The sequence below is a fragment of the Monodelphis domestica genome, chromosome 1, assembly GCF_027887165.1.
Source record: "Monodelphis domestica isolate mMonDom1 chromosome 1, mMonDom1.pri, whole genome shotgun sequence".
NCBI classification, from domain to species: domain Eukaryota; kingdom Metazoa; phylum Chordata; class Mammalia; order Didelphimorphia; family Didelphidae; genus Monodelphis; species Monodelphis domestica.
The window spans coordinates 117542737-117568399 of NC_077227.1; the positions used below are offsets into that span (position 1 = coordinate 117542737).

The window sequence follows — 25663 nt, forward strand, 5'->3', positions numbered from 1 at the left end:
TTTGTTGCTATTGTTCAATAGTGTCTCTTTACAACCCCATTTTAGGGTTTTCTTGGCAAAGGTACTAGGATGATATTGCCATTTTCTTCTCCAGCTCACCTTACAGATGAGGAACTGAGACAAACTGGTTTACCCAGGGTCAGATTTGAACTCATGAAGATATCTTCCTGATTCTAAGCCCAGTTGTGAGATTTAAAATGGTTGAGGTCTTAAACTGTAGTGAGTTAAAATGGTGGAAGATATAAATTGTGATAAATATAAGAGAGGGTGAGTAAATTTGACCACAGAAAATATGTTTCACTACAGTGTCTTGGTTTTTAAATCAAATATAAGGTGGTCACCAGGGAAATATTCCCAATTATTCAAATACCCAAGTCAACTGGGTTTTATAGAGATTTTTAATTAATAATATAATGAGGAATTAGAGAAAGAGAGAAAGAGTAGGAAAGGAATAATTATGAAGGGCCTCAAGCCAATATGGCCTAGACCTGAGTCTTAAGAGAGAGAATCAGTCAGTCAGTCTTTTAACACTCACTACAAGGTCTGCCTAAACAAGGATTCTAGTGACACCAGGCCAGCTCCATCTCAGCTGACTTCACCAGAGAAAGCTCCAGCGAGACCTCCTTAGAGATTGTCCTCCAAGAGCTTCCCTTCTCCAGAGCCTCTCTCAAGAGATTCTTCCCAAGCGATTCTCATCAGAGATCCTCCAAAAGGATTTCTCCAAAAGGATATCTATCTCCTCAAGAGATTCTGCTTTTTCTTATATAGGGATTTTTCTCCCATGTCACCTCCCCTATGTCCCTACATCTACCAATCACTATAGACGCTTTCCAAAGGACTGCCCATCTAAATTCCTGCTAAGTCGACCAATCTCCTCAGTAAGTCTGAATCAGAAAAAATGCTGCTGTGTCGACCAATCTCCTCAGTATGTCTGAACTAGAGAAAACACAGCTGAGTCAACTAATCTCATCAAGAGAAAACTTGCCCGACCCTTTTAGGTACCTAGCATCCCATTGTATCAATTCTAAAAACAGGCCTGGCTCAAAGAACTCCTTGCCCCACCATAAGCATGGATCCAAGTACTTTCTTTGTTTAGCAAGGAGTTTTTTTTTCCCCTAAAGCAGTCTTAAGTACAGGTGGAGTAGAGGTCCTCCCATTTCTGATCCTGGCGAGTTCTCACATCAAAATGGGGAATGTTTCTCAGTAGGGAATTTGTTCCAATTAAGAATTCCCTGATGGGGAAATTTTTAACATTCACAAGTCTGAGAGATTTCAAGATTTACACAGTGCTCTATCTATTCTGCCACCTATCTCCCCTCAAGAGAGGGCAACCTAGTATTATCTCCCAATTACTTGGAAGAGGTTCAAGATCATCAAAGACTTTAAGTTGCATGGGACAAGTCTGTTACTAAGTGAGTGCCAAGGACAGCCCCTGGGGAAGAGAAGAACGTTCCCTTCTAATTGTGCCAGAAGAGAGGAAATATGGGAAAAGGTAGTCCTCCCCAAAATGACTTACCTTATGCCTTAGTAGAACTGATGGCTGAGAGACACTGATGATCTAAGAGAAATTCATCCAAAGTGAGGAACCTACTTTTAAAACCACAGCAGCCCCAAGGAAAGCAACCAAATCTTAGGACCTCAGTTAGTTAACTCAAAGGTGAGAACCAGAATACATTCAGATCTGAGATAACTCTTACTTATTAAAAATAATAATAAAACAGACACAAACATTTTACTTAAACTATATATTTTTACATAAAACAACTCTATATGATACAAGAGAATCAGATAAAAATCACAAAGGTATATAAGTTCTTAAAGGAAGTGTTCTTTTTTTGTTCTTAAATTAGACACATATAAAAAACAGCTTTTACTGTTACCAGTAAACCAATCGACCATATCTGCATGTACTGTTAAAGTCTTATGTTTGGTGCAAGAAATGTCTATTGGTTAATGGCAGACAGTGACAACATAAAAGACTTCTTAACAATAATTCAACCGAACACTTCGGCGTGTTTCTTCTTAATATATTAAAAGAGGGCACAAATGACAATCGAGGTGTGACCATGTTGCCCCATAGTTAACAACAGTGTTCTCAATCATTTGATAAATTTTACTCATAATAGCAAAAAAAAAAAAAGCAGGTTTGGAAACCATCTTTATTACCAAAGGCTCCTAACAAATCTAAAAACCCTGTAGTTGGTCACAAAGAGTTGATTATTCTTGATGAAGGTTTAAAAAGAGTTAAATTCTGTAGAATTACATCTAAATGGAAGAGAGGGGGAAGCCCACACACAACTGATAAAATTCTTCCTCTCATAAATAATTTGCAGAGTATATGCAGTATTATCCTATTCAAGACAGGAATGAAGACAAGATCTTTAAATTCATTGGTACATGGTAAGGAAACATTCTCTACACATTCTTTCTCTGCATGTCCTTACCTTCTTGGCAACTTGTATAGCCCTAGACAGTTGCCTAGAGCACTGAAAAGCTGAGAGGGTAAGTGAGGCAACATTTAAGACCTTTTTGACTCTGAGACCAGTTCCCTCTCAACACTCTGTCTCTATTAGGGGAAAAAAAAAGGAAACTTTTCTATTATTCTATCATAAATACAGAATACTTTGCCCCACTCTAATAATCTTCCTCCTGCTTTTTAAAATGTTTTCTTTTTCTCAAATTACATGTAAAATCAATTTTTAACATTCATTAAAAAAATTTTTTTTAGTTCCAAATTCTCTCCCTTCTTCCCACCCTTTTCTCCTTACTCCCTTCCCACTTCTTACATGAATTATTTAACCTCATTCCCCAGGAGATTCGCTCAAATTCTTTTTAAATATCCAATATCATAGCTGGTCTATGGCTAAAAATTATTGCTGACCAGTATTTAATCCCATAATCAAAAACATTTTCTTAGGTGCTCGTGTCATAGATGCCACCATAAGAGGTATTTAAGGGACATATGTACAACATACACACATCTCTATACACACATACACACAGGTAGACAAATAGTATAAATAAATTTTCTTTTGGTAACCATTTGATCAAGAAAAAGGGCTCTGAAATCATGTGTGTAACTCAAAAATACAGAGGCACCTTGATGAGTGTTCTCCATTTAAACAGTCTGTGCTTTCGAATGTAGAGCAAACAACAAATCCAGCCAAGAGTGAAATAACCTAAAATAAACAACCAGCAACATCTAGTTGTACAGGAAAGTACTTTGAAATATAACAGCATCCATACTGCCCCCTTTGCGAAAGAGAAATCAAAGATCGACTTTTTAAGTGGTAGCATTATTGCCAGCACAGAATCAAAATCATTTGTCTCCTATCAGCCTTTTGTTTTAAGGGGCTGGCTGTCAAATGATTCTTGGTATCTACCACTTACAGATCCAGCTAAATACACCCACAGAGTGGTGGCCAAAGGTGCTGCAGCACAATACACAAAGGAAGGCTCAATGGAATACTTGGAAACTGGATGGCTCTTCGTGTTTTGGGAAGACACATTCTCTATGTTCTCCACCTCAAGTGTCTTGTTATTGCCTGCTAACCAAGAGTTCCCCAAAGGTCCAGTTCTTCATAGATTAGAAAACATAATGAAGGTCAACCTAATGGCTATGAGAGTAGACCCCAACTGCCTTTCCTAAGGATTTATTGATGTGCTCTGAGGTAACCATGAAATTGACTTTCCGTATTGACAGTTCTTCATTTTAAGGTGATTCTGGAGCAGCCTGAAAAATTGTGAGATGCTGACTAAAATCCACACAAAGGAAGAATTGGGAAATTCTTGAGAAAGAACCTTATTCATATTTCTATAGTTGACTAATAGTTTTATTTTAAACAAATTGTTCTGCTAGTAATACCTGTTTAGGAGATCAAATATTCCCTTTCAGATTTTGCCGAAGGTAAAGAGAGAAAGCAAAGAAATTCAAAGTGATATTTTGCATAAATAAAAATATATTTGAATGTTTAAAAAATGGTGGGGACCCAGCCAATGCTTTGTGATAATACCTGTAATCATATGCAGACCCCATAAAAACTAAAATATATTCATTATCCTTATTGTAAATAGAATTCTGATTTGTGAATCTGTTATTCATTCTTTTTTGCTATGGACAGTAGCCAAAGCAATAATTATATGCTCAAAACAATCTTGTTTTTATCCCCCAAAGCAGGTTATGTCCAAGAAAAAAATAGCTTGATATGTTTTTAACAGAAAGGTAGGATGTTTTCATAGAAATAGCACTGGGCTGAGAGAAGACTAATCTGGTTCTGGCTCTATCACAAAGAAAGGTCACACATTTTTGGGCCTTAATTTCCTTCTCTGTTAAATAGGAATAAGGATCCCTTTTCTGTCTATCTCATAGAGGGGTTATTGCATGGATCAAATGAGATCATAGATGTGAAAGTGCTTTGTAGACTATAAGATTATCACACGAACATAAAGGACCACTGTCACAATTGTTTCCCCAGTCCCTTGAAAGCCAGACCACACTATCTCATCCACCATTTGCTTTATTTTTGTGCTCCTGCTCTCAGCAATCCCTAATTGGGACCATCTAGACCACTGAAGAGAACTTTTCTTTCTTTCTGAGGAGCCTCAGGTATTTACATCATTTCATTCTTTTTATAACTAGAGAAGAAAGGACAAGCCAAGGCTGACAGTGGAATCTCCCTCCATGCTGAATCTTAAAAAAAAAAATGATTGATCAATAGATGCTTTCATAAAGGTTTTTCCTCCCTCAGATTTTCACAACAAAAGATATTTTTGTACCTTATTCCAATAACATCTTATTCTTAACTAATATTCATTAAATGGCTTTAGGGTGGGGTCACAATATGTTCCATCAAGACACTCCTTTGTATTGTTTCATGTGATCACGCCTTCATTGTACCCTGTAAGGTACAATGTAAGTTGGGGTAGAAAGCATATTTCAAAATAATTTATAAGCTATTTCTATTCTGGAAATCTTCTGAACCAAATGTTCTATTGGCTCTGAGGTCTGAACAACTTTAATGGTGTTCTCTAGGAAGGACTTCATTGATGGTGACTGGACTGGAGGCTTCTGTTGGTTGGCCTCCATTTTAGACTCTAAATGCATAATTCTCTCACATCTTTTGGCCTTCAAGGAGAGGCATCAAGCCTTCCTTAGGGATGATTGTCATTTGGGTACAATAACCCCTTTGATATCCTTCTTTTAATTAGGGCTCTAGTCAAGACTCCTGGGCAAATACAAATACTTATCTATGGATCTATGGTCCAAGGACAAAGGCAACTACAGACACCATTCCTGGAAAACATACAATGAGCTTCCTCCAACCTGAGAAAGCTTGAAGCTTTCTAGATGTTTCCTCTAAGAGCTCATTGTGGTTGCTTCTACTTTATTCTTCTCATCTAAGCTGGCGGGACTGAGTCTCCACTTGAAGTGGGGATTATGGGATAGCTCCTTTTTAACTCCCACTCTACCACATCTGTTAGTTAATTCAAATAAATGTCAAGTTGGTAGAACTTCAAGTGATGTTAGGGAGGTATTTTGGAGACAAGAAAGCCTCCTCTAATGAGGGAACCTAAAGCCCTCTGGGGAAAGATAGAAGGGAAGTATTTTTGTTCCTCCTAAGGCTCCTCTTTTCAGTTGAAGGAAGAATAGAAGAGGAAGATGCTCTGAGCTCCTCTGCATCTCTGTAACCTAGAGACATGTGAAATAACTCTCATGGGAAAAGAGAGATGGTAGCTAGAAGGAAGAAGATCTTGCCAAGCTTTTGCCTTTTTCCATCTCCAACTGCTTCTAGTCTAGAACAAGAGGCTGCCCTGGTTTGAACTTCACCCTTAAATAAAAAGGTAAAAAATTCTCATATTAGGGTTGTGGGTATTGTCCTGATTAAGTCAAGGCACCCAAGGGTTCTTGGTTCCCATACTTAGTCCTAGAGACATCTGGCATTTATGTGGTTCTCAGAACATTTGTGCTACAAGTCCCCCTGTACTGGAGGAGAAAGGGAGAGTTCCTAGGATCCACACTGTTCCTAATCTACCTAGCTCCCTCCCATTTTCCCTCCACTGACCTCAGAAATGATTTGGTTTGGTGGAAAAAGTAATAATAGTCACTTAAGTGAATTGCATACTATTTATAGCCAATTATCACTAAGCTAGATGGCATGTGTGTGTGAGAGACAGAGAAAGAGGCAGAGAGAAGAGAGACAGAAAGATAAGAGAGAGACATCATCCAGCGATGGTAATTAGGTTATTAGGTGTATATGTGTCACACACATGTCCACATATGCATATATATGTACACACACACACCATCCAACTAAATGGGATGCAATTCTATAATGTATGTAGTATACATATAAATTAAATATGTGCCAGATGAAACTTGTTCTAAGTTTTATTTGATTACAAGCCATACCTCATGTGGGCTCAGCCATCATGGTCTGTCACTCATATATCATGGTTGTTCACTTATAAATTTTAAAAATTTAAATGGAACTTTTTTTTTTGCGGTCTTGCAGACCACATAATGTGACATGTGCAAATGGTGCATGGATTTAGAGGACATATCAATATTTCTTAAAAATCGGATTCCCTTTCTTCTCAGGAAGTCTCTTAATTCATTTGTTTTAAGTATCACAATATTGGCTATGAGAAATTCACAACATTCATATGCAGTGAGTCTTAGAAGACAACCCAAAGCACACATACACCTGTCAGGAATCATAGACTTGCAAAGGAACTCAGGGTTACCTAATTTAAAATGTACTAGCACAGAAATCATGACTATTTTATGTGTATTTTGAAATCCTTACTTTCTGTCTTAGAATCAATATTAAAGTATTAGTTCCAAGGCAGAAAGTGGTAAGTAGGCAATTGGGATTAAGTGACTTGCCCAGGGTAACATAGCTGGGAAAAGTCTGAGGCTAGCTTTGAACCCAGGACCTCCCATCACCAGACCTGGCTATCTATCCACTTAGCCACCTATCTGCCCTTCCCTTAATACATTTTTGATAAATGAAATTAGGAATCCCAACTAATTTCAATTTCACTAGATAAAAAGAATAAAATTGCAGGTTCCTTAGAATATTGGTAGTTGGGTTGGAAAATATTTTGTTTCTACAGTTGCAACAGTCCTTAAGAAATATACATGTCCTTAAGGTAGACTTAGTTCTTGATTCCTGAGGCAGAATCCTCTATCCATCCATAAGCCCAGAAAAGCAAAGTTTTCTATTCTGAAAAGAAATTAGTGAGCAGCACATTTGGTTGGAAAACACAACAAACTGTGAGCCTCTATTTACAAAAACAATTCAAACGAGCTGTACTTCCTGTTCCTATTTTGTAGTACACACATTTAGAGTAAACAAACATGAAACTCTTGGAGCCTAGATCACAATTTGCATCCTAATTTTCCGTTCCCAGCTTGGAGAGCCCTCGCCGAAAATCATGCAAGTCATCTATCTTCCCATCAAGGACCTCCAAAAAGTTCTTGATTTCCAGTTTTAGGTGGCGCTGTCTGTGTTTACTGTCCTCGATGTCTGTCCTTAAAGACCTCACTTTATCTTCAAGATTTTGATTTTCTCTCTCAGAAGCCTGGCATGAAAGCAAAAAGAAGAGTCAGGAAAATTAGTAATCATGAAGACTATTAATGACAGACATCTTTTTTTTTCCCTGGACTTGAATCATTTCCTTAATCTTTTTTTGAAAATTTTAATTTAATTAATTTATTTAGAATATTTTCCATGCTTACAAGATTCATATTCTTTCCCTCCTTTCCCCCACCCTCCTCCCATAACCAGCGAGCAATTCCATTGGGTTTTACATGTGTCATTGATCATGACCTATTTCCATATTATTAATATTTGCACTAGGGTGATCATTTAGAGAATGACAAAGACATCTAACAGCATTCTGGTCTCAATTGTTTGTAGTTGTGCGGATCAGAAAAAGAAAACATGGATAAATGGAATCCAGTTTCTCCATTCCCACAATCACCATCCTAGTTCAGATGAGGATCACTTCTCACTTGGACTATTGCAACAGTTTCCTAATTAGCCTCCTGACCTTGAGTCTCTTCCTGCTGCAATGCTGCCAAAGTCATTTTCCTTAAATCCAGGTCTGATCAAATCACTATATCTGCCCCCACCCCTGTCCCATAAACTTAGTGGCCACATATGGGTGGAATATAAACTCCCCTGTTTGATATTTAAAGGTTTTTACAACCTGGCTCCATCCTACCTTCCCAGCTATATCACACATTACTCCCATTCATACACTCTGTGGTCTAACCAAAATGGCCTTTTTGTGGTTCCTAAAACAGGGCATTCATTGACTGCCCCCAAGCTATCCTCCATGCCTGGATTGCATCCACCTCCACCTTTGCCTCTCAGAATCTGACTGTTTTCCTTCAAGCTTCAGCTTTCTTCCCACTCCCACCACCACTGTGAGTATTCCTCTTCCTCCTCAAAGTTAACTTCTTTTTGCCTTGTAATTGTTTTGGATAGACCTATATATGTATATCTTGTCTCTCTCCCCATGGAATGAAATTTCTTGAGGGCTAGGATTACTTTCCTTTGTTTTTTTTTTTGTATACATAATTTCTGACACAAAATAGTTACTTACTAAATGTTTGTAGGTTGATTGAATGACATTTTTCAAAGAGCCAAGGCAAATACAAACAAGAAGAGATTGTCAATTGTATAGACCTTGAAATCTTTGCCAATTAAAAAATTTTAAAGATACTCTATTTTCCCAATTACAAGCAATAACAATTTTCATCCTAGTACTTTCTGAAATGATAAGATCCAAATTATCTTTTCCCTTCATCCTTTTCCTCCCTCTTCCCAGAGATGGTGAGCAAGTTGATCTGTGTTATACATGTATTATCATTCATTGCCATTTTTTTGAGGGAAAATGAAACCTCAAATAAAGGACATGAAATCCTACCCCAAACTACCTAAGTGATCCTTGTCAGATGTTTTGTACTTCATGGAAAGATGAAAACAACTTGTAAAAACCAAAATATATGGTCCAATGAGACCCCAGCATGAGATCTCATCATTACTGTCACCAATGGTCATGAAGAGATTCATCATCATAAAGATAATAATAATAATAATATTGACAGCATTTATAAAGCACTTATTCCATGCCAAGAACTGTGCTCAGCATTTTACAAATGTTATATCTCACCCTAGAAGTAAATTTGGTTAATAAAGATTACTTGGAAAAATCTACTGGATTCTATCTATGTGTAGTCACAGTGATTCTATTTTGGTGCTTTTTCTTACCTGGGTTTAAGCTGTGCCCTCACAGTATCAAATCAGAAATTTCACAATATTTGTCCTGTGGATTTGTGAAATAGGGCTATTTTGGAAATATGCCCAGAAATTATTTATTAACCAATAGCAGAGGCATTTACTTAAAAAAGGAATTTGTTATTTAGGTAGGTTCTTGATGTAACTTGGAAAGAAACTGACAAAGTCATTCTTTATGTTGCTTTTGAAATTTATAGGCCAGTATAAACCTGATGTGGTCCTTAAATTAAAAGGAGAAGCCTTCCTTAAGATTTTTTTAAAACCCTTACCTTCTGTCGGAGAATCAATACTATGTATTGGTTCCAAGGCAGAAGAGTGGTAAGGTCTAGGGAATGGGGGTCAAGTGACTTGTCCAGGGTCACATGGCTAGGCAGTGTCTGAGGCAAACCCAGGACCTCCTATCTCTAGACCTGTCTTTCAATCCACTGAACCACCCAGCTACCCCCCCTTCCTTAATATTAAAAATAACAGCAACCACCAAGAGACAAATCTCATTGCTTTTAAATTCTGGAATAGACAGAAGCACCAAATATGCAGTCACTATTCACTTCCTCTGAATTAAAAAACTCTAACCTTCAGCATGTACAAAGCTAAATGAAGTGAAGCTAGAAGATACTACAAAAACAAGTGCCTTCCCCCAAATCCTCTGTCAGATGTCTTTCTGACTAGTACCTCTAATTTCTCGGTGACAAAATCACATTCTGACATGAGCTGAGGTATGATTTCACCTTGTTTTCGGAGATCTTTCAACTCCTGTTGGGGGAAAAAACCAAACAAACAGAAAAAAGTATGAAAATCATAACCCAGAAAAGTTATTTTTGACAATGATCACTTTCCACATTTATTGATACAATCAGAGGAACTAGAAAATGTTAACATAGCAACCAATCACAGAGATAAGGGTAGAATGTATATTTTTATATATGGTATAAATAAAGCTAGGTTGTATATCAGGGTAAGCTGTATAATTTTTTTTTGTTAGCTTTAAACTTTTAGGAGCTTCTTAGCTAAGGTGAAGAGATTATGAGTATGGAACACATAAAATCTAGAATTTTTCAGAGGTATTGGTTAATTTGTTGAACTGTCTTTTCCTTTTATTCTTTGTTAAAAAGATAGCCCTCTGGGAAAGGAAGGGGGGCAAGGAAGGAGTTTGATACATTGGAAAATATGGGCAAGGTAAAAAAAAAACCTTAAAGATAAATTATTTAAAACTATCTATAAAATTATATGTATATTAATAAACATACTAAATAATTATTCTTTAAAACGATAATTTTAAATAAATGAAATTTGTTTAAAAAAAGAAAAAATAGCCATCATCATGAATTGAGTTTGGCATCATGAGTTGAGTTTGCAATTAGAAATAACTTGTCTTTTTAATACCAAAAACAATAAATTTCTAAATTTACAGTCAGAATTATTTTCTAACTTTTTGTTCCATCGTGTCCAACTCCTTCATGATCCCATTTGGGGTTTTCTTGGCAAAGATATTTGAGTGGATTGCCATTTCTTCTCCAGCTCATTTTACAAATGAGGAAACTGAAGCAAACAGTGTTAGGTGACTTGCCCAAAGTCACATAGCTACCCAGTGTCTGAGGGTTGATTTGGACTGAGAAAGATGAGTCTTCCTGAGTTCAGGCCTGATACTCTATCACTGTGCAACCTAGCTTTCCCATTTTCTAACTACCAGACAATGTAAAATTAAGTCAATTTCAGATTGATTATATTCTCAAATGGAAATAACAAGAATCTTGATGGTTATCTCATCAGAAGGGATTTATCTGAGTTATAGCTAGTAATTCTGTCTCCCTGTTTCAATATTAAGGAAAATATTTTTCCAGATAAACGTCCAGAAACTTTCCATGGCTGATAGAAAGGTTAACATCCTGATGTAAGAGGTCTTTTTTTTTTTAAACAGTATGTAGTCTTCATTTTTACAATTAAAGGTAAGGTTTTAAATGCAAATACCTCTAGAAAAGGAAATCTAGTGATTTAAATTCACAGTAAGGGGTGATTAATATCAAACCCTTTTTGTGGAACTGAAAGGGAAAATGGATCAGAGGAATCTAACAAGAAAAGTATGGTATAAATGTAATCTGTTGTTATTATTATTAAACATACAGGGGAATCACATCCAGAAAATGACAAATACTCAGTCCTGGAGGAGCTATGAAATATAGATAAATACCCTGATACACTGATAGTGAAGCACTATATTCATTCAGTCATTCTGGAAAGCTATTTGGAATATGTTAAAGAAGTCATTAAAATGTTCATACTCTTTAACTCAGATATCCATTGCTAAGTATATATCCCAAGGAAGTGGAAGACAGGAATAAATATTCTACATATACAAAATATTCATAGCAGTACTTTCTGTAGCAAAGAACAGAAATGAAGTAGATGCCCATCAACTGGGAAATGACTAAATAAATTATGAATATTATGAATATAACAATGTTAATGTACCATAAAAATGTAAATGTAAAAAAATAGGAGAAGCATAAGAGGACTTATATGAACTGATGCATAAAAGAGCAAATCCATAAAAATAACATATATAATTATAACAATCTAAATGGATGGAATAAAAAAAGTAAAAAGAAACAGAATGCTATATAATTATAATAATCAAACTTGAACCTGAAAAAGATATGAAAAAAATACATCTTCCTTTCATAGTCGAGGTGGGAGGAACTATGGACATAGAAAATTGTGAATGTTATTCAGATTCTGTTGATGTCTTAGTTTTATTGAACAGCTTTCCTCCCTCTTTTTCATTGGTTTGTTCATCCATTCATTTATTGCAAGAAATTGTTCTTTGAGTAAAAGAAAAGAAAGGGAATGTGATATAAAAATAAAAGCTATCCATAGGGGGAAAAATGTTACACCCTTACCTTCTGTCTTAGAATCAATATTGTGTATTGGTTCCAAGGCAGAAGAGGTGTAAGGGCTAGGCAATGGGGGTTGCAGTGACTTGTTTAAGGTCACACATCTAGGAAGTGTCTGAGGCCAGATATGAACTGAGGACCTCCATATTTAGGTCTACTAAGTCCCCAAAGGCCCTTAGATGCCCCTATACATGGAAATTTTTTAAAAATTAAAAAGCAATGGGAGAACTCCATAGAGCAATCCCTAAGGCTATGGAAAAGACTGAAAGGCAAAACCTTCTTTAAGGACATATACCAATAAAAGGCAGGATGTAGCTAATGTCCAGGAACTCAGTGAATTCAATACTAATCTCCTTATCTCTGACCTTGCAAAGACATTTCTAGGATTGATGAATGAGAGTGGAGAAATTCTTTTCTAAAGCATTTTCTAAAATTGTTCTAAAAAGGTCTGAAATTTGATCTTATATCACTGACAAGAATCTAGCCTTGAGTTTATGCTGGTTTGCCAAGTTAATTAACTGCCATTTTCATATTATTAAGATGTAGTCTTTCCATTTGTATTTTGGTTCTATTCATTTTCTTGCAACCCAGCTGGTTTTATCACATTCACTCTTTACAAATTCTCACGAAAGTCAGCCAAAGAAAGGGCTGTTAACTTAAATTTTGTCCTTTTATTTCCTCCACCAAATTATAAAAATTACAGTCAAAGTCCCAAGTCAGTGGGACAAATTCCCTGGGATAGTCCAACTCTGACTTACTCTCCCATGAAAATTGAACACAGATGTATCCAGATCATTATCATAATATGGGAGAGTTTTTGAAGATATTTTAGGTTGTTCAAGAATTACTGTGCTATCACTGAGTCACAGAGACCAACGTTCAAAGTGCCACTGGAATAGTAGGGACAATACTAAGAAAAATTATAGAAAGCTGTCTTTAGTGATCACAGCCTCCAGATCTCTGTGAGTTTTGCCTCCTAAATGGTGCCCTACACCTTCTCCTCAGGCTAACATGCAACTCTGCTCCTAGGGCTTTTATCAGAGGTCACACTTGATTCTTGAGCCTAGAACCTTCCCAGGGGGATTTGTATTTTAAACAAAGATTAATTTAAACTAAAGGACTAAAACTCTTGCAGTAGGACTTCAGACACTGGAGAAAGAAATTTTCTGGGGGAAAAAATGAGATGTTTGACCTTCACTAAATGACCTAATCCAATGCCTTCTTGTGTGCAAAATGTCTTGAGTGATGGAAGGGTTTGCCAGTGGAGCATGAGATCAGAGCTCAAAAACGTCTATGTCCAATATCTAAGTGAGACCAAACTCCATTTTTCAGCCAATAGAACCTCATAGGATCATAGCTCTACAATTGGAAGGAACCTCAGAGGCCCTGTAATCCAGTTCCTCCATTTTTATAGAGGAGGAAATTGAGGCCAAGAAAGAGGACATGAGGTTTATCCAAGGTCATATAAGTAGAAGTTGGCAAAACTTGAATCTGGATTGAGTTCCTATAATTCCACCTCCTTTCTGCTGTATTAACCCGAGTTGTTGGAGTTAGTACTTACACTCACAAAATCATTTATTCTTAAAGTCCTAAAATAGGAGGCACCCCAGAAATTAAACTATGTCAGAATTATAAGTCTAGCTCTGGATCTAGGAGAAGTAACTATGAAAGGAATCCCCACAGGGAATGAGGGACCAATGTACAAAGAATTATGAGGGCAAGAACACTCATTTGGGGTTTTTTTTTTTTTTTTGGAAAATGAGATTTAAATTTAAATTAATAGCAAGATTCTGGTTTCTTTGGTCCAATGTGCTCATGCAGAGTTATGGAATAGGGTTTGGATTTGCATCTTAATTGGTATGGCAAACTCTTGGATGAGGAAACTCCCTGTACCAGTATATCTTGGTACCATTTCAGCAACTTATCACCAGGCATTTACCAAGAGCACTGGGAGGTTAAGTGATTGCTCAGGGTCACAGAGTCAGTATGCATTAGAGGTAGGACTTGAACGCAGTTCTTCCAGGCTCTGAGGCTGTAAATATGGCATTATGTCCAATGTTTACTAAAGAAGTAATCTTGTCAGTGGGTAGAACAGAAAGCAAAAAAAGCAACATCCCTGAGACTCATATCTACTGCTTCACTAGTCAATTAATTATCCCACTCATATAACTTCTTTTAATTAAGAAAAATTCTCTATTATGGGTACTCAGCTACAAAGCTATTTTATGGTAGGGCTTATTACAAACCCATCTCATCATCCTAATTTTATCTAATTTTATAAATCAACTAATAAAATATTTATTGAACCTCTCCTTTGGGTAAATTTCAATTACCTATGTAATTGAAAAAGCCAGCACCGCTACACAGGTTTCTCTTTGATAAGCTCAGATTTTCAAAAGGCTTTGTATAAAGGATGGAGAGGAGAGGTATGTAACCAAGGATGAATGAAATATATGGCATGCATCTATAAGAAAAATGCTAAGTGGACTAATACCCCCATAAAGAGCTTGGAGATTTTTCTCAGAATAATAAGCAGGGTTTTTAAAGTTATGATGGGGAAAAAAACAAGGAAAGCGATAAGGTCCACTAGTTGGAATTGATGACATAATATGATTACCTCTCTTGGCTCATTTAAGAAGTTAAGATGTAAAAACAGAGGAATTTAATTTTTTTTTCATTGCCAAATTCCCCTTAAGGCCTTTTTAGAAAATAGAAAAATGACTGCACAGAAAATTATTTTGTGAAATTATGGTTGTGAATTGGAATCTTTAACTTAATAAATCATTTAAAAAATTTCAGTAGTATAACCTCTAATGCAGCACCTTGTTATCAGGTAAAAACTGTTTATTATGAGAAAGCAAGGTACCTGCCTTGTGAGATGGCCCCTTTTTCTAAGTCTACCGGAAGCACCCTTCATCAAGTAAGGCAGAAGATAGACCAGAACTGGTCACAGAAAACATTCTACCATCCTGCTTATTCATACTTACCCTCTCCTTTTCTTTAAGTTCCAACTCCAGGGCCTCCAGTCTCCTTTTCAGCTGTGAGTTCCTCTCTTTCTCCTTATTTATTTCATTACATTGTTCTTCTAGCTCTTCAATCTTCAAGAAACATCACATACAAAGCAGAAATGTCCATTAACTCTTGGTGGAACACAAAAGATCCTAGGTTATACTTTTTATTCAACTTCCCTCATTTTCCATGATCATGCTCCCCATATTTTAACATTTTGATGGTGTTCATTTGTGTCCTATTTTTAGTGATCTCATTTGGGGGTTTTCTTAGCAGAGATACTGGTGTGGTTTGGCCATTTCCTTATCTAGCTTATTTCACAGATGAAGAACTAAGGTAAACAAGGTTGTATGACTTGCCCAAGGTCACATAGTTAGGAAGTGCATGAAGCCAGAATTGAACTGAGGAAGATGAATCTTCCTAACTTTGGGTCCATTCCACCATTGAGCTGTCCTCTAAAAAAAAACAAAAAACTAACTCATTTACAACATTTTCCTGTAAGAGAATAGGGCCTTTTTTAAACCCTAAGGGCTCTATCTGTCCCCCTTTGACCTAAGGCTTTACATAATTATGACCCAGTGTGGCAGGATTAATGACAAGCCTTAGTTTGTTGTTAGTTAGTTATTAGTTTCAGAATAATTTGTATTTCTATTTTCATGCTTCTGTGCAAGCTAGTAAATGGTGATTTTCTTCAAGGATTTGAGCAAAAGCTAGGATCAGAAACCCATTGAACTATTTTCCCTCTAGAATCTATTTGCTTTCATGCCAAAAAAATTGTTATGGCTTTTTATTCATGCACTGAATATGTATTGTTTTATCCCAAGCTCCTAATGATGCCATATGACTATAGCTCAAAGTAAAGGAGTGGTTTCTAAATGATGGGAACGGCATTAAACTTTTGAGTGCAACAAAGACATTGCTCTACCAAACAGAGGACCTGTTGAGTTGCCCTCTAACTCTTTTCCTTGCAGGAAATAGATTCAGGGTTTAAATCGTAAGTGTCAAGAAGCTTTCTCTTTCTTAAATCAGGTGAAGATGTGCAGCCTAGACCTCCCTCCCCCAGAATCACCAAAAAAGAAGGTACTGACTGAATAGGTGAATAAATCTGATTTTATTTCTATCTATCTAGGTGGCTAAGTGGCTAGGACACTGGATTAGAAGCAAGAATAACTGAATTTGAATCCTATTTCAGATGCTTTCTAGCGGGGTGCCCCTAGGCAAGGCACTTTATTTTTCTTTGCTTCTGTTTCTTGAATTTTAAAATAAGGATAGTACAGTAGGACCTCATTTTACATGAACTCAATGCTCACAAATCCATGTATACATAATTAGAAATTGTAAAAATAAAGGAAGAAAAATGCACAAAATGTATAACATTTTTTGCAGACTTTGGCATGCTATATAAATGCTAGGTGTATGTCATATTGCATATTATACAGCATGACAATCATACTATACAAGATGATGTCTTGTTATATAACATCATATTGTTTTGTATTAAGGCTTTGCCAGTAGAACACAAGTACTACGTGGTCCTACCAAACTGGAAAGGCTTAAGTTTGGACCAGTTTTAAGACTGATTCTGCTTCTTAAGGAGCAGTCTGGCTAACTGTGAAGAATTTCTTTACCAGAATACTAGCTGACATTTCCCCTCTCCATAGCATCTCAAAAAATAAATAAAGTTCTCATAAGATATGAAGGAACTGCCATTTCTATTAGAAAGACAATTCATATAACTGAAATCACAACTCTTTTAAATACTGAAGTACTAAAGGTGAGCTCGAAGATGAACAAAACATTTCCCATGGATGAGGTGTTGGTTTATGGTGAGGCTGTTGCTAGTACTGTAGAAATAGCAAGAACAAAATCTCTACTTATCGTGCAATTAAAAAGCAAGTTAATACCTGTGTATCCACTTACTTTGGACAGTATGAAGTTAAATTAACTCTTGAGTAGCATATATTGAGGGGAAGCCATCACAACCCAATCTCCAGGTCAGTTTGTCCCAAATAGTAAATGTCTAAATTCCAAGAAATGAATTGAAATTCATATGCCAAAGGTACATGAATAACACACTTGCTGGAACTTTAAATCAGTTCAGTTCTTTGTGAAAACAATTTGGCATTAGGTAAGAGAAGTTACTAAGCCATTTATACCCTTCTTTCTGTAATGCCACCACTGAGGATGCACTCTAAGAAAGATACAAACAGAAAGATCTCACATATACCAAAATATTCTTAGTAGTCTTTCTTTAGTAGCCCAAAACTGGAAAGCAAGTGGGCACCAGATTCCTCATCAAATGAGGAATGGCTGAACAAATGGCATCATATGAATGAAAAGAATAGTAGTACATTGTGAGATTAAGTATGAAGAATTCAGAGACACATGAGGAGATTTGGATGAACTTCTAGAAAGCAAATAGAGCTGAAACTGAAAAACAATAAATATAGACACTGTAACAATGTCAATAGAATCAACACTAAAAGGTAGCTGGGTTCAGATTAAAGGCAATGGCCAATATTGGTTCAAGAGGACAGACAATGAAACACACCTCTCTTCTTGTTAGAGAAGGAGGCGGGGGATTGAATGTTTCATATACTATTAGACATGTCTGTTGAATTTACTTAGTTATTTATCTTCAAACAAGGGAGAATTTTCTTGGAGTAAGAGGAATATTGGGAAATATCTATGGCATAAAAAATAAAAAGCACCAATATAATTTTTTGTGTTTAATAAAGTTTATTCTCTTCCTCTTAGAAGTTAAAACATACAATTTTAAAATATTCATTTAAAAATAACTGTTCATTACAAGTTACCATGAATGGGTTTTATGAAAAATAACTATATTTCCCAAGACAAAGAAAATTTTGTGAGATGACATTGTTTTACATACTTTTGCAATTCTCTTCAAATTCTGGCTTTCTAGAAAATGTCTGGCTTTTCACTATCTGCTTTTGCATTGTTTATTGTGAAATATTGGTTGTTGAAGTATAGGAAGAAAATATGCCTCGTGCAGATATATAGTTGGAAAAGGAAAGAGAATTTTAATAGACAAGTAATAGCTTAGTGTTATTAGAAAAATAGTTTTAATCTCAGGGACCTCCTGAAAAGGACTCAAGAGCTCCCCAAGAATCTAAGGAGCTCTGCCTTCCCAGGGCACCTTGAGATGTCAAGGTTCCTCAGAACCTCAGAACCTGAGACCATCTAGTCCACTCTTCCTATTTTATACATGAGGAAACTGAGGTCCAGGGAGAGTAAGTGACTTGCCTAAGGTCATGGAGGGAGTAGATGATGAAGGTTGGATTTTACCCAAGCCCTTGATCTCCAGAGCCAGTGAGCTTTCAGCACTTTAGAGATAAATCAGTCCCAGGGAAGGTAAATGCCTAAGAGAATACGAATAATCGGCAGAGTCAGGATTCTAGGTTCTTCTTTCATTCCCTTCCTAGTCATGTAGGCACAGGGTCACACAGTGCTACCAGGACTGAGTCCACAACCACCTCTGGAGCTTTTCCTGGCAGATGTGGCTACAAGCTCTAAATTACAGACTCCCTTAAGTTTTCTAATAAGCCAGGAAAAGGGTTTCTCAAAATCTTCCTATAGAAGATAATGGATTGTCTAAGATAATGGATTGTCTTGACTTTTCTGTCCTTATATCCACAACGGAAAGAAATATTTTCTCATAATAATATTAGATTTTATGCTCACTAGACCCATTCTTCTAAATGTTACATCAAACAGTAAAATGGCACACTGAGCTTGGATAGAAAAACCGTTCTCCCACCACCAAATGTCACTTGGCCAGCTTTATCCCCTTTGAATTTACCAGGAGCCCTGTTAACATGGAAAACAAGGGTAGGGGCCTCAACACTCAAGGTGGCCACATACTTCTCAATGCTTTACAAGTGTGGTGTGTTTTTTTTTTCCTGGTATCATTATGACCAACTAATACAAATTTAAATTAAATTTAGGCATTTTCCTTGACAGCTTTGGTGATGGTTCTTCCAGAAACATCTCTGTCTTTGCCTGACTGAACTCTGTGACTCCAGGTCAAGTCCTTTCCTCACTAAACATGGCCTTAACTTCTACAGGATTATTTTCCCTTTTATAAAGTGAGGGAATTCCCTTACAGTCCTGAGCTTCTATGATTAAAAAACTAGAGGCAGACTAGAAGAGTAAGAGGAATATTGGTAAATATCTGTGGTGTAAAAAATGAAAAGCACCAATACAATTTTTTGTTGTTTAAAAAAGACTGATTATAGAACTGTGTTGAAGCCAGTCATCAAGCTTCTGGCACCCAAGAGCTGGAGATTTGGGAAGCCAAGGAAATCATTGTTCTAAATTATTAAAAAATAATTTTAAAGTAATGATAATTATAGGGGACATTTGTTTGATACATAAAATTTGCTAAACAAACAAAATTCTAATCATACCAAAATCCAATGAGAAAAGTGTTACAGAGATTATTCATCCCATTTTGCAGAAGAGAAACCTAAATTCAGAGAAATTAGTTAACTTACCTATGGTCACATAACTAGTGTCAAAGTTTTAATTTAACTTTAAACTCAGATTTAAACTCAGATCTTCAATGTATCACTGTATCAGGTATGCCAGATTGATGTAGTGCTATTTTGAACATAATTTACATTCTTCTTGCTCCTAATTCTTCCTCTAGGTGCCATTTCATTATTGTATTAACTTACAAGCTTTGCTAAGCATAAAAATGGTAAATTCAGAGCTTTGCTGACAGTAACAATAGCTAACGTTTATACTGTGCTTTGAGGTTTGCAAAGTGTTTTATGTAAATTATCCCACAATTAATAAAAGAGGTGCTCTAAAATTTTTTTAAATCTTTTTTACTTTAAATTTACTCATTGATCTAACTATTTACTTTATATTTCACAGATAAGGAAATGGAGGTTCAGAGGTTAAGTTACCTGCCCATGAGCTGATAAACATCAGGGACAAGAATAAAACCCAGGTCACTGTTGACTCCAAGTCCAGCTATCTTATACAATGCCTTTAGAACTCAATCTTTCACAGGTTTCCATGGAGGTGAACTATTCAGAAATTATGATGGAGTTAGGATATTATTTATATATATATAAATTAATATCTCCCATTTTCAAGCTTAGCACTTGAGAAACTAAAATACTTGGGTGACTTTTTCTATCATTAAGATAAGCTGTCCAGAGGGGAGTATTGGTCCCTTGTTTTCTTAACAGTGTATCATTAAAGCCTCTATGATTTTTGCAACTGAGGCTTTTCAGCTTAAAGAATAATTCCAAGAATTTTGTAATAATAGAGCTCCCACCCCAAAATAATTACCAGATCCTTTATAGAACAGAGGAAGCTAGGTGACTCAATGGATAGAGATCCAAACCTGGAGTCAGGAGGATGTGGGTTCAAATGTGGCCTCAAATACTTCCAAGTTGTGTGTCTTTGGGTAAGTTATTTAGCCCCAATTGTCTATCCCTTACTGCCTTGGACCCAATACTTACAATTGATTCTAAGACAAAAAGCAAGAGTTAAAACAAACAAACAAAAAAAAGAACAGGTGTTTCACTTTCAGCCAGAGCCTATGTCCCCTCAATGAACAAGTATTTATGAAAGCCTTGCTTTCAAAGAATTTACATTATACCAGGAGAGATAACATGTCTACATGTAAGTATATATAGAATAAATATAAGCTGGATATGTACTGAATAAACAAGCTCATTAAATACAAGATAGGGAAAGCACTAGCAATTGGAAAATAGGAAAGACTTCATGATTGTAAAAGGTGGTGTTTGAATGAACTCTGCCTCTCTTAAATCCAATTCATGCACAAGTCAAGATTTCAACCTGTGATGTTATTGGTCCTCTTTGAAAATAAAAGATGGACAACAACATCTTGAAGGAGGAGAAGGATGTTATGGGGAAGAGGTAAGAATGGAATACATTCCAGTCATATGCACCATCCATGGCAAAGCTGCAGAGATGAGAGATGCAGTGCCAAGAGTGTGAGAAATAAATAGAAGGTAAGCTTGTATACATGACAGAGTGCAGGAAATGGGATAATGACAAATAAAGCCATAAAGATAGGTTGGGACTAGATTTTGAAGGGGCTTAAAAAACAAAGTTTATATTTTATTCTAGAGACCATTGGATTTTATTGAGTAGCAGAATAACATGGTCAGATTGATATACAATGAAATCATTTTGGTAGCTGAATGGAGGATGAATTTAAGTGAGGAGTGTCTTAGGCTCACAGACATAGAGCAAGAAAGGACCTTAAAGAAGGCCATTTTGTCCAATCCCTCTTATTTTACAAATGAGGAAACTGAGGCCTGGAAAGAGGAAATTATTTGTCTTTTTAAAAATTGTATTTTGTTAATTTTTTTTCACCCTTACCTTCTGTCTCACAATCAATATTATATATTGGTTCCAAGGAAGAAGAGCAGTAAGGTGACTCTAGAGAAGTTTTTCTTTGAAGATGTTCCAGTGCCCAGTGAAGAGAAGGATTACTGGAGCAAAAACTCCACCTTGAGAGGCAGGGTGTTCTCCCTGAATAAGTGGGATGTGAAATATACTCCAGGACCAGGTGATGTCTTGGTTTAAGAAAGAGGTTCTGATCACTGTCACAAAGTCTATCATATGCCTTCCTCATAATGGCAGTTATGGAAGAAGAAGGGGGAAGATTAGCTTGTATGTAGCTCCTCCAACAAGCCAATCAGAAAAACATGCAATGAAATCAAGCTGCTCTTTGTAAAAAATAGACTTCAATCCAGGACTTCAATCCCCAGAAGCCCTTGCTCCACTTCCCCAGAATGCTTTGTAATCTCACTGAATTCTCACCTGGGCTGAGAGCAAAATCATTATTTAGAGGGTCTCCGCCCATGGCAGGGGCTCTCTTTACTTCCTGTCTCCGCTGGCAAACAGAAGCGTCTCATGATGTGAGTGAAATTTTGGGTGGGCCTCATGGCCCACCTGGCACGTGCCTTTTCTTACTTGTATATTCTTAAATTCTCAACCTTTAATAAACCTCTAAAATATGATATTCCTTGCAGAGATAAACTAATTTCTACCTGCCTCAGTTTCCCTAAATTTTAATCTTTACACCTTGACTGTTTCTTAGGCAGCCAATGGTTGTCAGGGTTAGACTTGTACAGAATTTATTATTGTCAGATCTCCACATCAAAGGAATATAATAAAAATACAATATTAAAAATAAAAATATTCAAGGTGGTATGATAGATAAAGCACTGGACCTGGAGTCAAGAAAACCTGAATTCAAATCCAGCCTCAGACACCTTCTTGTCTTCTGTCTTCCTCAGTTTCCTCATTTATAAAATGAAGATAATAATAGCACCTCTCTTACAGAGTTGTTAAAGGTAAAATGAAATAATGTTTGTAAAATATTTTGTAAACCTTAAGGTGACAAATAATGCTGGCTATTGTTACTATTCATCTATATCATGGGATTATAGTTAGCCAAGTACAGATCTCAAGAGATTTCTGAGGCCATCGTTACTTTTTGGCAAAATCTACTAGGAAGTGTTGATCTATCAAGACACTCATCAAATCTGGAACAAGTTCTGGAAGAACAGATGAAAGTGACAAGAAAGAAACCTTAGGCAGGACTTTGAGAGGGTGAGGAATGGGAGTGTGTATGAAAGTGATCAGATGTACAGGAAAAGGCTCATTAATACAAAATACAAAATAGTCTAATGACGGGTGCCACCACTGCAGAGCCTCTGCCAAGGATGAGTCACACACTATCTCAGCAGGAAAGGAGTTCTTGCTATAAGAAGATAGAAACATTTGGTCACCTAGAGAACTCTCAGGTACTCAGAGGGACCTGTGGTCTCATCATTTTGGACATTTGTTTCAGCAATAAAGATCTCAAGTGATCCATCTCTTTCCATTCTATATAACTTTTAATCCATTTCCTCCCATACACGACACATCTGATGTGTTTAAAGTCAACCGTAACTTCTCCTGCTATCCCATAGATACCAATGGAGCACTCTGGCTATCCACCTATTATCATCTTTAGCCACAAAACCAGCCCATCTTTTCTTCCCACTGTCCTTTTCCCTGATGACATCTTTTATTCCTATTCTTCAAAGTTCCTCATTGATTGTGTTGTCTTTTCACATCAACTATATGTGAGATTCATTTTTGATTTGTCAGACTGTTGTGTTCCATCTCTTGTTGCCATATGATAATACTGATAAAATATTAATATTTAAAAGATGGGCCTTTGCTTCCAGAAGAAGCAAGGGGTAGCAGGTGATTAATAGATGTTTAATCGATTGATTAAAGGATATTGGCAATTTTCTAAAGGAAATCTAGCCCTCTAGCCATCTTTCATTTAATTCCAGGTCCCCCTCACTGTCATCCCTGGCTCTCCCAGGTGTACATACTGATGGGCAAGTTCTATTGGCTGTCCTTCCAAATGCATAACAGTCTGGGCAGTGGACATCCTTTACTCTTTCATCTTTTTTTCTGCACATAGTCAAGCCAAACTCTCAAACAGTTACGAATCTCTTACAGGAAGCTTTTCAATTATATGGCTTAAGGTAACCAGTAAATTGTCATCTACAAGCAGAGCATCTGGAGGACCTTACACACACAGGGAATCTCTTTCTTCAACTTGGGCTACCTTGGATCTTCTCCACTGCATTAATAAAATAATCTTGATGAGTATACATCTCCCAGTTTTGTACCTCACTTGATGTTTATGATCAGAGGGATAATGAAAAGAGTGATTTCTGTTGTTATATCTCTCTAAAGAATATTAAATGATTCTGATGTATAGATAGGAGACATTTTGGGAAAATAGTATTTATAATGGTGTTTTGTTTTACTGAATTGGGCAACCCATTACTTAAATCATATAAGTCTAAAATGAAGGCTACTAGATATTATGTTCTTGCTAATGACCTAAGTATTCAGGATAATTTGCCTATAATTTCTGTGTGCACTTTAATGGATATTATATAATTTGTATCTACAGACTGAATATATACACCTACTATAAAGCCTCAATATATGCACCTGATACATCCTGTAATGGTCATCCCCCTCCATTTTTAGGAGGGAAAGTAAAGTGGCATTGCTGAAGGGGAGAAAGGAAAGAACAATTAAAGGAGGACCACACCAAAAACCAGAAAATGATCACTGGAAGAATAAGAACTCCATTTTCATTGAGGCCCTATTTATCATTAGTGCAAATTAATTTCAGCAGAAGAAGATGCAGGAGTAGTAGAAGGTTCTGATAGATTCATGATTTTATAGGGAGATTTTTGCCTATGTCTTTCTTATAAGAGTCCTAGGTTTGAGGCTGAACTTGAAGCCCAAATGTGTGGAGGAGAGATGTGGAGGGGAAGGAAGGGAATGGGTCAATATCTGTTACTTACTGTTTTTCCCTTACTTTACTATTCATTTTGGCCCCAATTAAATGCTTTACTGTTTCAGTGCTATTCACCACTTGAGTTTGTTAGCATTGTGAAAAACTCAATGTCGAGATCTGGGTTAATTTCTAAAGTTATTCCTTTGCCAAAGCAAGCAGACAATGTTTATCAATAAAAAAATCATAGAAAGTGAACCTATCTGTGAGTGTCTAGTTCACAAGTTATACATCCAAATAATTATCTTTCTAAACTGAGAACACTAAATAACAGTATTTTTTTTAAACAGCCTTCAATTCCACGTTATGGCTTATAAGGTAAAGAAGGAAGAGGAAATGGCCAAATGGAAGGAAGAAGATGAAGGGACAAAAGCATTTTCCTTCTAGCCAGAGGTAAGGAAAAAAGACCCCTTTGGCCTAGAGCCACATAATCTTATTTTATTTTGCCTTCCTTTCTCACTGGCCCCTATCTTTTCATGCAGACAGCCTGTGCTCAGTATACAGCAAGCCAAGCATCCCATTCAACTATTCACATTTCCACCCAATTCCAGGCAGCCTAATTTACCTTATTCCTGAGTCGATCATTCTCATCTCTGCAAATAGAAAACTGCTTTTTCCACTGGTCTACACTGGCAGCCGATTCTTGGAGCGCTGCTGTCAGTCTTGCATTGCTCTCTCTCAGAGTTTGCAGCTCAATCTCCCATTTCTTCACATTGGAGGCACTGTTGCAATGAAAGGGATGAAGGTTAGATTCAATATCATAGAGCTAACTCATCAGAAATTCTGGTGTTGTCAGAGGCCTGCTAGGTACAGAGTAGAAGTCAATATCTCTATATTTCAGAACCTGCATTTTTCCTCTCCCCATTTAATATAAAGCCTATTTTTTTTTCTATAGAGTGAATCATATTATCTCCTATATTATACAAGTTCCTTTAAAGACAATCAACATTTTTCCATTGGTCTATGCCAAATGCCATCCTAACCCTTTAAATGAAATAAGTAATTTTGGTGATTATTAAAATTTTAAACTCTTTTGTCAAATAGTTACTCTTAGCCACACTTTT

At 36.5% G+C, this 25663-nt stretch overlaps 1 protein-coding gene across 4 annotated transcripts in view; it reads right to left on the reverse strand.

Moving 5' to 3' along the window:
* Window positions 1–1730: 1730 nt before the first annotated feature.
* The window catches only part of HOMER2 (homer scaffold protein 2), a 160548-nt gene continuing 136615 nt past the window's right edge, over window positions 1731–25663 (reverse strand). For all 4 annotated transcript variants that reach the window (XM_007479233.3, XM_007479232.3, XM_016428259.2 and 1 more), the window contains exons 6-9: window positions 25165–25321; window positions 15187–15297; window positions 9981–10061; window positions 1731–7584 (exon numbers count right to left, since the gene is read on the reverse strand). In XM_007479233.3, the coding sequence (XP_007479295.1) occupies window positions 7396–7584; window positions 9981–10061; window positions 15187–15297; window positions 25165–25321 (538 nt within the window). In that variant the 3' untranslated portion in view covers window positions 1731–7395. The remainder of the gene's footprint in view (window positions 7585–9980; window positions 10062–15186; window positions 15298–25164; window positions 25322–25663) is intronic.